General features: G+C 49.7%; 1 protein-coding gene across 10 annotated transcripts in view; it reads right to left on the bottom strand.

The window, feature by feature from the left end:
- PUM1 (pumilio RNA binding family member 1) overlaps positions 1–12,981 on the bottom strand; it is a 71,009-nt gene extending 58,028 nt beyond the window's left edge. For all 10 annotated transcript variants that reach the window (XM_068658179.1, XM_068658181.1, XM_068658182.1 and 7 more), the window contains exons 1-2: positions 12,827–12,981; positions 9,839–10,212 (exon numbers count right to left, since the gene is read on the bottom strand). In XM_068658179.1, coding sequence (XP_068514280.1) covers positions 9,839–10,201 — 363 coding nt within the window. In that variant the 5' untranslated portion in view covers positions 10,202–10,212; positions 12,827–12,981. The remainder of the gene's footprint in view (positions 1–9,838; positions 10,213–12,826) is intronic.
- Between the last annotated feature and the right edge of the window lie 2,970 nt (positions 12,982–15,951).

Below are 15,951 nucleotides of genomic sequence, written 5' to 3'. Positions count from 1 at the left end.
ATTATGTAAATCTCAAACTTAATGAGGATCTCATTCAAGGAGAGCGATTTCCATGCACACCAATATACCAAAGTGTGTCACTGGAGCACGCTCCAGCTCACAGCTGCTTCCCCAGACCGTGTGCCCTGCTGAGGAGCTACAGCAAACCCCGGGGCTGCTTCACCCCGGCCTCTCCAAAGCCTCTTAACCCATTTTCACCTTTGCTCTGAAAAAAAAAAAAAAAAAAAAAATGAAGCAGGATTCAGCTGTATGGCTCAGCACACGGTCACTCCAGGTCACACCTCCAGTTCTTGTTTTCAGTCCCCTGAATCAAAGCCCCTTGGTCTCAGCCACGTGAGGCCGTGGAGGAACCCCGGCCCTTCCAAGTTTCCACAGTGCTGACGCCCACCGCCTGCTTTGGAAAGGACAAAACAAAGCAGAACGCTTTCTACTCTTTGCCACTGCAGATTTCAGCAACGCAAACCTATTTATCTCTAGGTCAATGGCCACTTTCAAAACTCAGCCTCCTACGCAGCAGCAGAGCCTCCCGGCAGCCCCACGCCAGGCTCTGCATCCCCTCGAGCAGCTCGTCCTGCCAGGGAGCCAGCTCACACGGGGCAATCACTTATTTTTTTCCCCTCTCAATTAGATCCAAGGGCCTCATCTCTGCAAAACTGAATGACAACAACTCCGAAGCAACCGTTTCCTCACTCCCAAACCACCCGGACACCAGTCCCTGCCTGTACCTGGAGCACTTCACTGCATGGACGCAGCAGAAATGGGGGCGGCAGCGAACCAGCAGCAGCGCTCTGCCATTTGGTGCTAGACCCGGCATGCACAAACCCAGGCAAAGCTCTCTTCCCTGTCCCCAGGCCCCCCCCAAAGGACACTGTCACAGACCCAGCCATGGCACAGCTCTGGCACAAAGCAGTGCTGGGGAGCTGTGACCCCAGGAGCAGCGGGCAGGGTCCGTGGGTTCCCTGCAGAAGCATCGCCCCCAGCAAGCTGGGTGCAAACCCACCCGAAAGCCAAGCACCTAGCGGGCACGCTGTGCTGCCAGCTCAAACCTGCTGTTAAATTTAACCCAGCAAACAACAAGGCCCACAGGGCTAAATGGCACTTGTCAAAAGGAATTCTGCAGTCAGCTAAATTAACAGGAACCGGGGCCCTGAACTGTCCTCACAATTACTAAACAGGGACTTGAAGGACCTACCAAATTAACAGGAGGGCACCAGTGTATTTACCTTCCCCATCTCCAGTGCCAGGAGAAATGGCACTGCAGCTTCTAGAAATGCATTCCAGAAACGTATTTTTCCCCCAGCAGTGATAGCTACCAGCAAAGTAGCTGAATTGTAATTTTAAGTAAATATTAGTGTCAATAATCCGAGGTAACACCGTGCCTTACATTAAACAAACACGGGCGCTACAGACTCCTCAGGTGACCTTTACATACGAATGCAAAGGTAATGCTGCACCACGCTCCGGGATCGCACGCTGGCCTTATAGACTGAGGAATCCTCATTTCTACAGAGCTTATATTCACCGAGACTGACACGCTGCAAAACTAACAAAAGCTAAATTTCATCCTTAATCACACTGGAGAGTCACAGGATTTCTTCTTCCTCTCCTCATGCAAGGAACATTTCCCGATACGAGGGACCGGGGTCAAATTAAAAAAAAAAAAAAAAAAAAAACATGGTGGGAAAAAAAGTTCTTTGGTGGAAAAGCAGCTTTCTCTCTGAAAACTACCCAGACAGTTACTGCCAATGATCCATAAATAAATAAAAATCATCTCTAAAGAGCACACCATGAAGCTTGAGGGATTGGTTTTTATTTTTGTACGTAGTACGATGTTAAAGAGATCAAATGTCTGCATTATTAGCAGCACCGGTGATTGAGGAAGATTTAAACCATCTATTCCTATTAAGCCAATTACATTACATTGGGTAACCAAAGCAAACCAGCAGGCTGCTTCTGCAAGCCCCAACTCCAGTTTCCCCATTCCCCCTCCCCCTGAAGCTCTGCAGCCCCATTTCAAAGGCTCCCTTTCTCCTTCCCCAGCACTTTCTTAAACCAGGTTCCTCCACTCCTCCTCGCCTCTGCCCCGGGTCACAGCTCTCCTTCCCCCTCTGACCAGCAGGCAAGCACCCAGGCCTCCATCTGCTAAACCCTCGCGAGGCCGGGCACTGCGAGGGCAGGACTGGGCTGTGCTGGAACACGCCAGTGGCCGCTTCCAGAGTATCTTTGATGTGCAGTAAATTACAGGGCTGACTGCTGCCCTCAGCCCTGCCAGCCAAGCGAAGGAACTCCGGGGCATCCCACAGACTCTGCCCTAAGCTCTGAGCACTCTGCCCAGAGCCCCTTATCTCCCGTCCTGGCAACCAGCACAGGCAGAGGCAGGGCCCTAGGACCACAAATCCATGGGAAATGCTCGGCCTTTGCTGCTGTGCTCTTGGCGAGCCTGCAGGAAGCCCTCCAAAAATTGTATTTTAAGCTCTGCCCAGTGCTGATGCACCGACCTCCTCCCTGTCCCGAGACCACTTGGTTTGCTCTTTACTCCTGCAGAGTAATACATGAAATCACCTTACTGCTGTACTTGGCAGGAGAGAAAATTGTGATTTCTCTGCTCTTAAAATGAGTAGCGTTTGTGTGTTTGTTTCTGTCAGAAGACAAATAACATTCCAAGCTCTCAGTCTGCACAGGTACCTGACAGGTGCTCACATAACCTCAAAGTGTGATTATTTCTTGGATATTTATTTGACTCATGTGCAAGTATGAAAAGGCAAGTGTCTTGAAAAGTTTCCATTCGTTAGGTTCCCACAATTTAAGTCTTGCTCAATTTGTAATGAGGGGAAAAATACTTTTATTTTCTGCTGAAACATTTCTTGAGAAAGTAAACATTACTCCACGAATGCCAGGATTAGGGCAGTAAGGACAAGAAACAGAAATATTCAAACAGCTGCCTGATTAAAACATTCTTAGAAGGGAGAGAGGGAAAGGGGAAACAAAAAAGGTAACTTCAAGTGGTTTAACAGCCTAAATACTTTGTAGCACCTGATTTATACACTTACAAGTTGTTAAAGACTTTTAAATTAACTATCACCAAGGGTTTACAAATTTCAGATGGAAACAAATGTCTCTTGCTCAGCTGTGGGAGACTGCCTGCATTTGTCTTGTTTGAACAGCTCTTGTAGCACATTATTTAAAAAAAAAAATCTGCTTTGCATGCATGCACACTATATATAGTACCTAGGAAAAAAAAAAAAGTATTTACCAGCTGACAATAAGAAAAGCAGCACACACTCAACAACAGGCTTTCCACTAACAGCTAGATCCAGGGTTAAAATTTGTTGTTCCACCAACTGATTACTGCACTATTTTTAGTCCTCTCCTATAACAATAGTCAGTAAAGAGAGAACGTGAAGTCACAAGTATTAGGCAGGATTAGGTGGTTTAACTACTATTTTTGTAGTAAAGGGCTCATCGTTAGAATTGCTACTACCATTAGCACTCGAAGCAAAAAGCTATTGAAATTACAGATTGGCTGATGCTTTGCATGGCATGTAGCCAAGATGATTAATGATTCAGGGTACAGAAATAAACGCAAGAAAGGCAGCCGTTCAGCATGGCGCAGCTTAGTTAGCTAATTATGTTTTTCTTCACATTTTATTCACTGAGGGAAGCACTTCATTAACGTGGAATTTAGGTTACCCTCTGATGTCTTGGGCACGTATTGTTGGGGCACAAATCTCCAAAATATTAGATTACAGAAGGGGCGACCTTAATTCTGCCCCGCTGGAGCTGGCAGTACCTGGGGACGTGCGCTCAGGTCAGCGTTTGTGTGCAGGCACTCAGGGCCCCACGGAGGGCTGCCCCGTCCGACCCCTGGAGGGCTCTTCCTTTCTCTCTCACCTTCTGAGGTTTAAGTTCAGAGAGGGAAGAGGTGTAAACAAGGGACCCAGCGAGGTGTCAGTCCGGTGCCAAGCTCAGTACCACTGTCAGAAACAGCCTTAGGCAGCTCCTTGCCACGCTGACTGCTTGCAGCAGGGCGAGGGACTCACTTGGGGGGTTACAACCAGTCGAGTTTTACCCCACTACAGACTCAGGGGCTGAAGCAGAGCTTCAGTACAAGACAATAACAAAGGCAGATGCTCCCAGTAAAAACAACTGCCTTAGAACAAAAGTTGCCCTTAACAAAGGAAGAGGAGTAACACAGTATCTTTGAGCAGATCACTGGAGGAGAGGGAGTGCAGCATCACATGATATCCGCAAACAAAGGCAAGTTTGTTCTTCACAGACCTGCAAGAACATCATTCGGAGAAGACAGCCTTAAAATCCTCTCACCGTCCACCTAGACACAAACCTGCACCAGTCCTCAGAGGCATCACCGCATTCAGTGCTCTGGAACAGCTCTGTTAAGGAGATTTCTGACCAGCGGTCAAACTTCACTGTGTACATTTACCACTGCGGCACTCCCGGGGATGGATTATTCGGCTGCCATCTTGTGTGAAGTTTCTGTTCTGTAACAGGCACCCATTTACAAAAACGCTACAGGTATCACAACCTGCTCTGCAGAAGCCCAGATAGGCCACACCAACTCAAACCACAAGAGAGCGGGTAAGTGGAAGCCAAAGCTGGATACAGGGGAGGAAGAAAACAAGTAGAAACCCTACTCCAACAAAGCTCTTTTCAAAGCACGCTTGGGCACCACGTATTAAGTGAAATACCTGAAGTCTTACTGAAGCATTGAAATCTGCGAGTTCAATAGTGTGAAAATCTCTTGCTCTTCCTGAGCTAGCGCCGCAGCAAGGAAGCGACCATAAAGCCGACACAGCGCTGCCGGGCTGCTCACACCAACACGGCTACGGCCAGACAGCTTGCAACTGCCTGGCAGGGACAGCCAGACCCCCAGCTTCAGGGGGAACAAACTCTTAGAGTGACTTCCTGAAAACGTCAGGGTTGTTTCCCACTCCCCTCTCCCCCACAAGAAAAGGATTTCCCAGCGCCCAGCTACAAACACAGAATGTGGCCAGCTACTCATGCCCCCAACCCCAGCAGGGGTTTCCAAAGGGCAGTGTAACGCAGAAAACTCAGTTAAATGCTCTGAATCCCCTCCTCCAAGACACCCCTCTCCTTCACTAGAGAGAAACACCGTGAAATACATCAGCCAAACTAGGCATTGCAGTTCAGGAGGGCACTGGTCTGCATCACCCGGTACCAAAGCAGCATGGTCACCCCCTTGTTCATGTAAGAGAGGCCCTCATGAGTTGATTGTGATACCTGGAGCTATCGCATCCAAACTCAACAGCCTTAATGAAACCTGGGTGAGAAAAGGCCCAGGAACGGAGCCATGCACTGTGCACCTCTCACACATCCAGTTAGCCAAATTATTTAGACCACAAGGGTGCCTTCCACAGACAGATGACAAAATCTGGTCACTTAAATGGGATTCACTCTGGAGACACGCTGTGGCTTCCATAGCTTCCACGATCATTGCAGAGGGCCCTGCCACGACTTCAAGGCATCTCCTGGTCACGGTGCCAGCCAGCAGGCACCCCAATGTTAGGTGCCACCACATCCAGACGTTTGCACAGCACCACAGCTGGCATAGCTGTGCTCTATGAGGGCAGCTGCCAGAATCACCTTCTGTCTCCACTCCAATGCAACTTCTCAGTTCAGAAGCTGCAGCCACGTTGCCAGAGGGCAAATCCGAGCAGAAAACCCAGTTCCAGCCGTGTTGCTCTCACTATTCTTCACCAACTGCATGTGAAAAATTCCCCGCATTCAAGAAGATGATCCCTGCAGAGTTCTATTGTCTCAAATTATTAATTAAACATGCTCTCAAAGAAAGTTAATCCCTCAAATCATTTGCTTCTACTAAGCAACTCCCATATTACTCTAACTGCAATTCAGACAGTCTAAGTATATCCATTTACTGCAATTCAGGAGGGACCACCACCAGAGAAACTCTCTTTGCTCCAGTTCAAGAACATGCACGCACGCAAACAAGCCACAGGAGACCCCATCCAAGAAAACCCACCCAATTTCCCTAAAAGCCTGCTCGGTGTTGATAACTTCTCCCAGCTGAGCGTCTCGACTGCCTGTTCATTTCCCTCAGGAGAATGTGTGGCTGGCTGGATTTTTAACGAGACAGGCGACTTCCATAAGCAAGTCAAATCCAAGCTGGGCCCTTAGTGGTCAGGAACCAACCCGTACCTCTCCACTCACCCCTGCAAAGGGAAGTTCAGGTCCCCAACCATTTTCTGCAGGACAAACAGCATAAAAACATCCTCGTGCAGCTAGCCGAGCAGTCTGCCCACACAGCCTGAAGTCGTGAGGCACTGCAGATGAGTTACAGCCTTGGTTTGAATCTCAGAATCACTGGCAGACACTGACACTCAGCCTTATCTGGCTGCTTCTGGGGGGAAAAAGTATGTCCTGCAGCCAGGACCCAGCTGGCAGAAGGGTCCTCCATGTAAGAGTCTGACAATTTCAATGCCTGTAGCTGCAGAAAGCTGGAAGTTTGTTCAGGAGTTCAGGCATTCAAGTCTAGGAGAAGTCGAATTTCAACATCACCTCTTTGTTCCTGCTGAGGCTGAAGGACTTACAGCGCAAGCTATTTAGACAGAGGCCGTGTCTCTATTAACCAAATACACAAAGTGACAGAAGTATCTTCAATTCCTAAATTTTGTATTACCATATAACATTTTTCCTTTTAAGGAGAAGGCAAAAATGCAAAGGGAAGATAACTTTTTGGAAAAAATATAAAAGAAATGCAACTTTCCCCGTTTACAACAAGAGGACATTACCTACTTTCTAGGGAGCAGAAAAAACACTTTCTTCAGTCATCACTGTTAAAGACATTCACAGCTCAATTCTCAGAGCTGCTAGTCAAAGGACAAACAGATGAGAGAAACAGCCAGCACAATAAAAAATGGAAAGCAAAGATAGTGTAAATAACTTCTGACTCATAGCACTCAAGCATTTAATAACACATGATGAAATACTATCATTTTGTAAAACCACTGGAGTATTATCACCAACAGACAGGGACAGATGCCTGTCTCCATACATAAAGAAGAAAACTGGGATTCAACAATTAAAAAAAAAAACCCTCTACCTTTAATTACGAGGTCCTAAGCTCTAGGCAAACATTAACCTATATTACCCTATAATTAGTTTTTCTGACTTTCCATTATCTTTTAGCTACTGATTTTCTTAACCAGTCTTCAAGGCAAGGAGAAGGGCTACAGTTGCAGTATATTTGGAAGTTTTAAATCAAGTGTCCAGTAATACAAATGTATCCTGATCTCCAAGAAATCAGGACCCAGCAGACCTCCAGAAGGATGCCCCACCTCTCTGCACGTTGCACCACTTCCTTCCACTTCTTCTGTTCTTGCAGGACAAATTCAATTCTACCCTGATTAAGCCCAGATTGAATTAAACCATTTTGTATGCATAAGACTAGTTCCCGCTCCAAGGAACTTATAATTTAAGAAACACATGCAGAGGTGGCCAAAAAGTCAAAAGGCATGGCAGTATCGGGATTACATGTATCCTGCGTTCTGTTTCCCATGAGTAAAACCCTGAAGCAACGAGAACTGCAGAAAAAAAGGCACCCGAGCAAGGCTGAAGCAAGAAATTTGTACTTAAAAAGACCAATCACTGGTGTATACAGCATAAGACACCAGCGCAAAGGGTTACTGCCTCATCTCAGAGCTAACTTCGAAGAAATAAAACACAAAGATTGGTTTATGGATGGACACTGAATGCAAAACACCAGGACTGAAGAGCAAATACATTACAGCTGACGGACAGCCCCCCAGGAAATAGGACAGACGGTTCCAACTTAACTACATTAGGGCGAGTATTGCTTAAGCATCAGGTCACAGAACATGTGGAAACAAAAAAAAAAAAAAAAAGCACCACGCACAACATCTGGGGCTTAATCTTGCAGGTATATTCCACCCAGACAATCTTCTCAGAACTGTTCTGCCTTCAAAGATAACGTGCATGGTTTTTTAACGTTTCTTCAAACTGGTGCACGCTGGTTTTTCCCCAGTAAGTGCCACAAGTGGTTGTATTACTGGGTTCAAGAACCTTCTGAATAAAACCAAGGTGAGGAAAAGCAGCACATCAGCCGATGTGAGGACAAGGCTCTGTAACAGGTAGCATCCTTTCAGGGAGAGTTTTTAAGTCTCCCAACTATAAAAGAATGCAGTAAAAAGAGTTCAAATGCCAGCGCAATTTGTAATGCCTGCGAGGTCCACCCCACCTCACCCCCTCCACCTCCCATGAGTCCTCTTTGCTTTTAGTGGTTTTCAGAGAAAGGAAGATGAAAGTTGGAGTTGAAGGAAAACAGAACTAAGAATTTTATGACACATCTTTCAGTTTATAAAGTCATCTTTACACAAATAACCAAACAACAGCAGCTCCTGCCTAAACATCTCCACATCAGACCACAAGACAGTTTTTACTTTAAAACCTACAAGTTAAAACCACTGAGGAAGAATTTTTGCTTATTGCTTCTTTTGCTTAAAGCACATTCAAATCTCTTCCATCTCTGTCTCTGGAAACAAACTGTACATTTAGTGACTGAAAGCTTAGTTAACTGATAAAACTGCATCTCATTTCAACAGTTATCTCCTGTGGAAGGATAACTTAACTAAGCATTGTGCTTCCACAGAAGGGAATAACTACAATATTCTTCCAGCTGCTTATTTCACACGGCAGCATTTTATATGGGTTTTCTTACAAAACAAATTAACAGGGCACTTGGGCTTTCTTCTCTATTGATGTACACACTGACTTCAGTGAGGTTGCAAAATTCCCTGCAATGTTTGCTTTTAAATGCTCCGGATGACAACACATCCCCCGGGGAGGCACAGCAGAGGCACAAGGGCTTGATCATTTTTATTTTAAAAATTAGAGGCAGGAGATATTAATAAAGGTTGCAAAAGCTTTGTGTCTGCTGCTCTGAATAGATTTGTGGGAATCATACATTTTAAAAATGTGCTTACACCTCGGCTCTGCTCTCGTGCCACCCTCAGCAGAGGAAGCACGTCTCCTTAGCTCACTGCTGTGTTTGACGAGTTCCTTACAGGTCACAGTCGGCAAGCCAGAGTGACTCATGCGCTCGCTTAAGTCGCAGCACATCTGACAATGCAACTACTGAAAGGACTTCTAGTAAACACTACTACCAAGGCATGTTTTGGCCCACTACCCTTTTAGAAACGTTAAGTCCCTGAGTTAGGCGGGTTTGTACAAGTGCTGTTGTTTCATGATGTTCTTTGCGCTGTTCTCTTCTCAGTTCAGCTGAGCACACTGGTGGCACCTTCCCCTCCCAATTAGAACATTAAAAAAAACAACCCAAAACAAACAAGCAAGAAAACCAGAGACGTACACACCACGAGCAACGTCCAGAACTGTGTTTTTCGATATTGGGAATGGTAAAAGCTCAACCTAGATGCATTGGCAGTTTTGTAATAGCATTACATAAGAATTATTTAACTACAGCAACAGATCTGAAAAGCAGCAGCAGTCACTGCTAAACTGGTTCACACATACACACAGAAACAAGAAAAAAATCAATAAAGAGAACGATAAATTTTGCAAACATGCATTCGACTGTCAGAGAGAGGATTGGGATTTCAACACCGTCTAGAGCAGAAACATTTCAGTTTATAGCTAGCAAGGCACTGCAATCCTGAAAAGAGAAAACAAGAAGTAGGACTGTTGTAATTCCAACCACACAAAAAACACCTTAAGCTTTTTTTTAAAAAAAAAAGTCATTAAAAGCGTCTATCACAAGCCCGGTGCGTTCACATGCTCGGTTTGGAAACATTTAACTTTTTTTTACCTGATGTTCTGCATGAATGTTATCCCCAGTAGGCCAGCGATGTTTGCTGTTATTATAGCCGCCTCCGCCACTTCCTCCTCCCCCAAGCTGCTCACCATGCTGCCTCTGAAAGAAGTAATCCACCATTGCGTCGTCCTGGGAGCGGCCTGCGACTCCTATGGATCCGGGAACAGGGCTGGAGTGCGTCCCCGCTGCAAGTGCCTGATTTGCAGCTGGCTGCGGCTGAGCCTGGGACCCTGCTCCAGATGTCAGTACAACAGGCATGTTGGGATTAGCTGTGTCTTGAGCGTGCTGTTTCAGGTGGGGGCTGAACGAGTCCTGCCAGAGCACTGCTTTTCTCTTCAACACGCACGCAACGCTCATTCCACCAACACCTACGGGGGGTGAGGGGAGGGAGGCGAGACAGAGAGAAAGGGAGAAGGAAAAGGGAACATTAAATCCTCGCAGCTTCGGCTTCGTACGCTCAGCAACACAGCCCCCTTGGAACCGAGGGGAATGGCCACGAGGCCACGTCTGACTCCTAACAACACCGTCAGTTGTTCTATTAACCTAGCAACTCCACGTGACACCAGGTACCAACACACAGAACTCCCAGATTTTGTGCTCTCAGGTCTCGTCAGCGTGCGTGAGATTCACGTAAGGCGCCCGTGACACTGAAAGCAGCACGTTGCTTTATGCGACGGACAGGACACCGACTGAAGTGCTGCCACAAAACTGGGAGAAAAAAATCCCCAAGAACACCGCGTGACACAAACTGCACCGCCAGTGCCTGCCGTCCTTGTTTACACCTCGCAAATTACAAGGCAGGTCCTCAATCAAGGCAGGAGTGCCACTGGAGTACCAGGCACTCATTCAGCCAACACAAAGTATCCTGGCAAGTTTTGTTCTTTTTAAATGCAAACTTAAAATTCGTAAAATTCTGGATTTCTGCTTATTTGCTTAATGAGGTCCCAAACACTACGGGTGCTGCCCTGCTACCTCAGCTGTTCAATCTGCATGCAGCTCGTTAGGAACTGCACTGCTATAAAAATCACGTCGTCTGAGCCTCCAGACAATCTCAGACAAGATCCGGTAAAGGTACTACGAATTTCTGCACAGGCAACTCCTACTCCAAGCAGCTTCCTCTTTCGTCGAATATAGACGAGGCAGCTCTAAACAAGAGAGAAAACTTGGCAAAGGAGACATTTTGAAAGGGAGCAAAGGGGAAAGGAGCATTCTGGGTAGTTCAAGTTTAGTTCCAAGACGTGTTTTTATAGAAATGCCATGTTAAATGTAGCAGACAGCTGAATACTGTCATTCAAAGCGCACAGAGCATCAGAAACACGTTCAGTCACCTACACAACGCACATTCATTAGCTACCCAGCAGCTGCAAGACCTACTGCTGCAAAGAGCTAATGGCTACCAGGGCCCTTTTCATTTCCAAACTCTTAGCAAAAATATGCAATAAACCTCTCCTGCATAAACAGCTCCCCGTGAAAAGTTACACATCTACAAACAAAGGCAGAGCGGTCGGAGATTTTGAGAGAACACGGCTACAAAGCACTTGAAGCAGGCAGCTTTCCTTTTCCCCAGAAAAAAAAAACATAGTATGTAAATAAGCTGCTCTGTGTTATCATTACGAGGCAAATAGTTTAGATTATGAGACTCTCCACAAGCAACAGAACTTCGCAGACATCACGGAGCAAGTTTGAAGTGCGAGCAGCGACGTCTCCCCGCCAGGCAGCTCCGAGCCGCAGAGAGCCCAGCTTTGTGCTCAGACCCCGCCGCTCCTCCAAAAACTCCAGGACAGGTTAAAAAACTCACATCAGCACCCAAGGAGCGCTTCAGGAAGTTAAATCATGGGCTAGGTGAGAGGGTTTCAGTGATTTTTTTTAATTTTTTTTTTTTTGGAAAGTTAGGCTGGAAATTAAAGCTGCCTACCCATTGTTTGAGAGCCGTGTGGCCTACAAGAACTTTTAACGTTAAAGCTTGTGTTTTCCTTAAAACCCAGGGAGACCCAGCAGGAAGTGGGTAAATCGATAGCCAGCCCAACTGCTCCAGCCACCATTAAAATATCGTAAGATAAATTCTACCCCTTACCCCCCCTCCCTCACTCTTAATAAAGGAAATTCCTTACTCATGATCTGTCTAATAAAACCTCTGCTCAGAACAAAGTTATTAAACACCAACCAAAAGAAAAAAAAAAAAAAGGCAACAAAAACAACAACAAAAACGCACCGAAACAGAACAAAAAAAAATAAAACAACAAACCAAGTATTTCTCCCGATGGGGCGCAAAACAAGAATCTCCTGTTAAAAATCGCAAGCGTGTAATTAAAAATGGCCAAACACTGTGATTAAGAGAAAGCCAGAAAAACAAGCAGGGGGGGAAAAGAAAAAAAGGAAAAAAAAAAAACACCGAAAAAAAAAACCAACAACCCCCCCAGGGTCACCCAGCACATCCCAAAAGTATTGTCTGGATTTTTGCTCCCTCCCCTTCGTCCCCGCTGCCTGTTAGGGCCCCCCAGGGCCCCCCAATTCCTTCCAGTTCCTCCCCAAACCTCCCCAGCTTCCCCCCAAACCCCCCTAATTCCTTCCGAGCCCCCCCAACCCCCCCAATTTCCCCCAATCCCCCCCCCAATTCCCCCTTAACTCCCCCCCCACCCCCCCCAGCTCCTCCCCAGCCAACAAAGCGGGGCCGCGGCCCCCCCGGGGAGGGACGAGGCCCCCCAAAACAACGCCCCCCCCCTCAAAACAACGCCCCCCAAACCCACACCGGGCCCCGAATCGCCGCCCCCCACCCCCCCGGGGGCCGCTCCCCGCTAACAAAAGGGGCCCGGCCCCGACTCCCGGCCGAGGCGCCGAGCCGGCCGGGGCGCCCCGCCGCCACCGCTCGCCTTCGGGGCGGCCTGGCGCCGCTCCTCCCGGCCCCCCCGCCAATATGGCCCCACCGGCGGCTCCGCTGGGCTTCGCGGCGCGCCGCGGGCCCGCTCCGGTGCCGGTACTCACGGGCGGAGCGGTAGGATGAAGATGGATCTCGGCCCCCCCCAGGCCGCTCGCCGCCTGCCTCTCCCCCGGCCTTTCACTCCGACAACATGGCGGCCCACTGGGGACGGGCGGCGCGCTGCATGCCGGGAAGGCGAGGCCGGCCCCGGCTGAGGGGCCGCGGCCCGGGGCCGGCTCCGCGCCGCCCGCCGACGCCGAGCGGGCCTCGGGGATGGCGACCAAAGCCCGGGGATGGCGACCGTGGGCTTAGGGGTGGCCAACGGAGGCCGGGGACCGTCCCGCACAGCCCGTGGAAGGCGGCCGGCCCCGCGCGGCGCCGCCGCGTCCCGGTCGTTGCAGCTCCCCGCGCCGGGCCCTCGCCACCCGCTGCTCCCCAACGCCATTTTCCATGTTTTTTTCCCCAAAAATGTGCGCACTCCCTGCCAAACACCTTCACGGGCACCACCTACCTGGAAATACAAAGCAGCCCGGTCCCTGAGTGCCGACCCACAGCGGGTCCCAAGCAGCGGCTGCGTGCTCTGGGCCCGCCAGGTGGGAGAGGCAGCGTGTGGGGGCACCTCCCGCACCCCCGCTTCATCCCCACATATTTAATAAAATACACTCACCTTTCGCTGGCAGATCAGCGGGCTGTCCCGCACAGAAGTGCTGCAGCGCGTGAGAGATGCCTGTGTGCGATACACTGGGGTATCTGTTCCTGCCCCGGAACGGACGCCATGCTGAAGTGCCTGGCATTTCCCAGCAAAGCCCCAGTTTGAGAGCCTCCAGTGTTGTCTCCGTTTTACCACCAGTCCCCAGCCCCCTGCTCACTTGCTTCCAAGCCTCTCGCTCAAGCACTAACAGCAAACGAGGCCCAGCCCCGGGTGGGGGCTGCTGGGGGCACAGCAATGTTGGATTGGAGCTGGCTCAGGCGTTACTGCCATTAGGGCAATTCCTTGCTAGGTATAATCGTTCATTATTTGTATTATAAGTATGGTCATTAAAACAATTACTACTGTAAGAATATTTTGCTTTTGGTGAAACTGATCAGTAAAATCAAGTGTGTGCAGAGTTCGGCTTAGTTTGGGGCGGCGAGGTGATCAGAGGAGCCAGATCTCTCCAGTTCCCAGTTAGGTACTTTAATCATTAAACTTTGCCTTTTCCCAGGTTTGGGCAGGCACGAGAGGTGAAAGCACAAGCTGTCCTCAGCTCTCCTTCCCTGGCAGCATGGCGCTGAACTCTGCGTTATTGACACAAACTCTGTTTATTCGCAGCACTGCTGCAGGACTATGCTTTTCACACCCGGTGCCCTTCTGTGCTCCCTGCCAGGAGCCCGTCAGACCCCCCTGAGCCCCTTCACGGACCCACATTCCACTGTGGAAATGCCTGCGGGCAGCTGCAGCCCCCGTCCCCAGCTCTGCGAGCCGGGCTCACCCTGCCCAAACAACAAACATCGGCTTTGTGCTGGGCCTGCCTGCACAGAGCCCGAGGGGATGCAGCCCCAGACTGGAGGTGCATTAAACAGACAAGCAGGTGCACCAGCAGCACTCTTTCTTGCTCTGTGCATTCACAAGCCCAGCCCTAAAAGCCAGGCACAGCTTTTGGATGTTTTCCCTTTGTTCCCCTCTCTCCCCTTCTCTGAACTGCAGACTACGCGCCCCGGCATGCAGCGCTGCCTCCCCGGCCAGGCTTGCAGCCTGGGCATCAAACAAAGCGCAGCACCCTGGGACCAGTAGTTTCTGCCACAACACCTCCATGTTAAAGGGGCAGCTCAGTCAAAACCTCCCACTATCGCTTCCGAGCCCTCTCCCCAGTTTTGGTGTTCCCCTCATACGTTTCGGGGCAGCTTGCCACCTGCACCCAATGCTTCAAAAGGATCATTTCCATCCCTCCTCGCCGGGCAAGCGAAGCACGCCGGCGGCAGGAGGAAGCTGCCGGCGCGGGGAAGCGGCACGGGGCATGCCGCCACATGCACAAAGTAAGCAAACAAACAGCAGCACGGCACGGCGCGGCCGCTGCGGCTCTCAGAGGGCTCTGTCAGGCAACGGCGTCCTTCGAGCTGCAGAAATCTCAGCGGGGGATTTTGCGTCCCCAAAGCGTGAGCTTTTTGGGGTCGAGCTTTTTTGGTGTGGTTTCAGGTAGAAGAAGTTAGTCTGAGCCCCATTTATCACGGGAATTAAGTCTGAGCGGGGCTGGATCCAGCTGCGATCTGGCTGCGTAGCTCAGCTCGTGTCCATTTCCTCACCGAATGGCTGCCGGGGTGCCGGGCATCCAGCCCTCTGCTGCCATGCTGCCAGCCGGGCACACTGTGCAGCCACCAGGCAGGGCTCGCAGGGAGCGAGGCCTGATCCCGGCCACCCCAAAACCCTGGGGAGATGTGGCTGCAGCCTGGGAGCTCTGAGTACCCCACGCCGGGTGTGACTGGCAACGTTTGGGCTAAAGAGAGCTGTTAGAAAAGGGTTTCACTGCAGATACTGTTTTTAAAGCCAAGCCTCGTATATCCTCCCAAAGCATTCTTCTGCTGGAGCTGGTGTGGGTTATTCAACCTAAAGCAGGGCAAAGTCCTGCTGTAATAGATTCAGCTCAGCTTTGCTGGGTTCAGCCCCGTTTGCCGCAGGAGCACATTGCCCGTACAGGTGTGTAACGTGCAGCACCGAGCCGGCTGCTCTGCTGACACGAAGCCCTGACGGGCCCTAAGCACCCTAAGAACTGCTGCCAGCATGGATCCTGTGCAACGAGTTCGCGAGGCCGGGCCACCCCGAGGCTCTCTGAGCCCTTCACCAGAATAAGAACATCAGCAGGTTCTTCTGGCAAGCGTTCCTAATGAAGACAGCTAATTCTGCAAAGCTGCACTGTCCTGCTGCAGGAAAACCACATCAGTGGTGCCGTCAGCCTGTCAGAAGCACAGCTGTGCAGTGACCCCATACCGATTCTCCAGCTTCCAGTCGGTAGAGCCCTAAACCCAATTCTGCTGTGTCCTGGTGCCCCGTCCAACATCCCCAAGTGACAGCGGTGTGAGCAAGCCCAACCTCATGGTGTAACAGAGCCCCACGGGAGATACCGACAGTAAAATCTTGCCATCTTGGCACCAGGGGAAATAAATCTGGCCACACACCCTTCTCCTTTGGCACCCCTGCAAAGCGGGGTTGAAC

Source organism: Anas acuta, chromosome 21, assembly GCF_963932015.1.
Source record: "Anas acuta chromosome 21, bAnaAcu1.1, whole genome shotgun sequence".
NCBI classification, from domain to species: Eukaryota; Metazoa; Chordata; class Aves; order Anseriformes; family Anatidae; genus Anas; species Anas acuta.
Note: the sequence above shows the minus strand (reverse complement) of the source record. Positions and strands in the feature narration are given on the sequence as shown.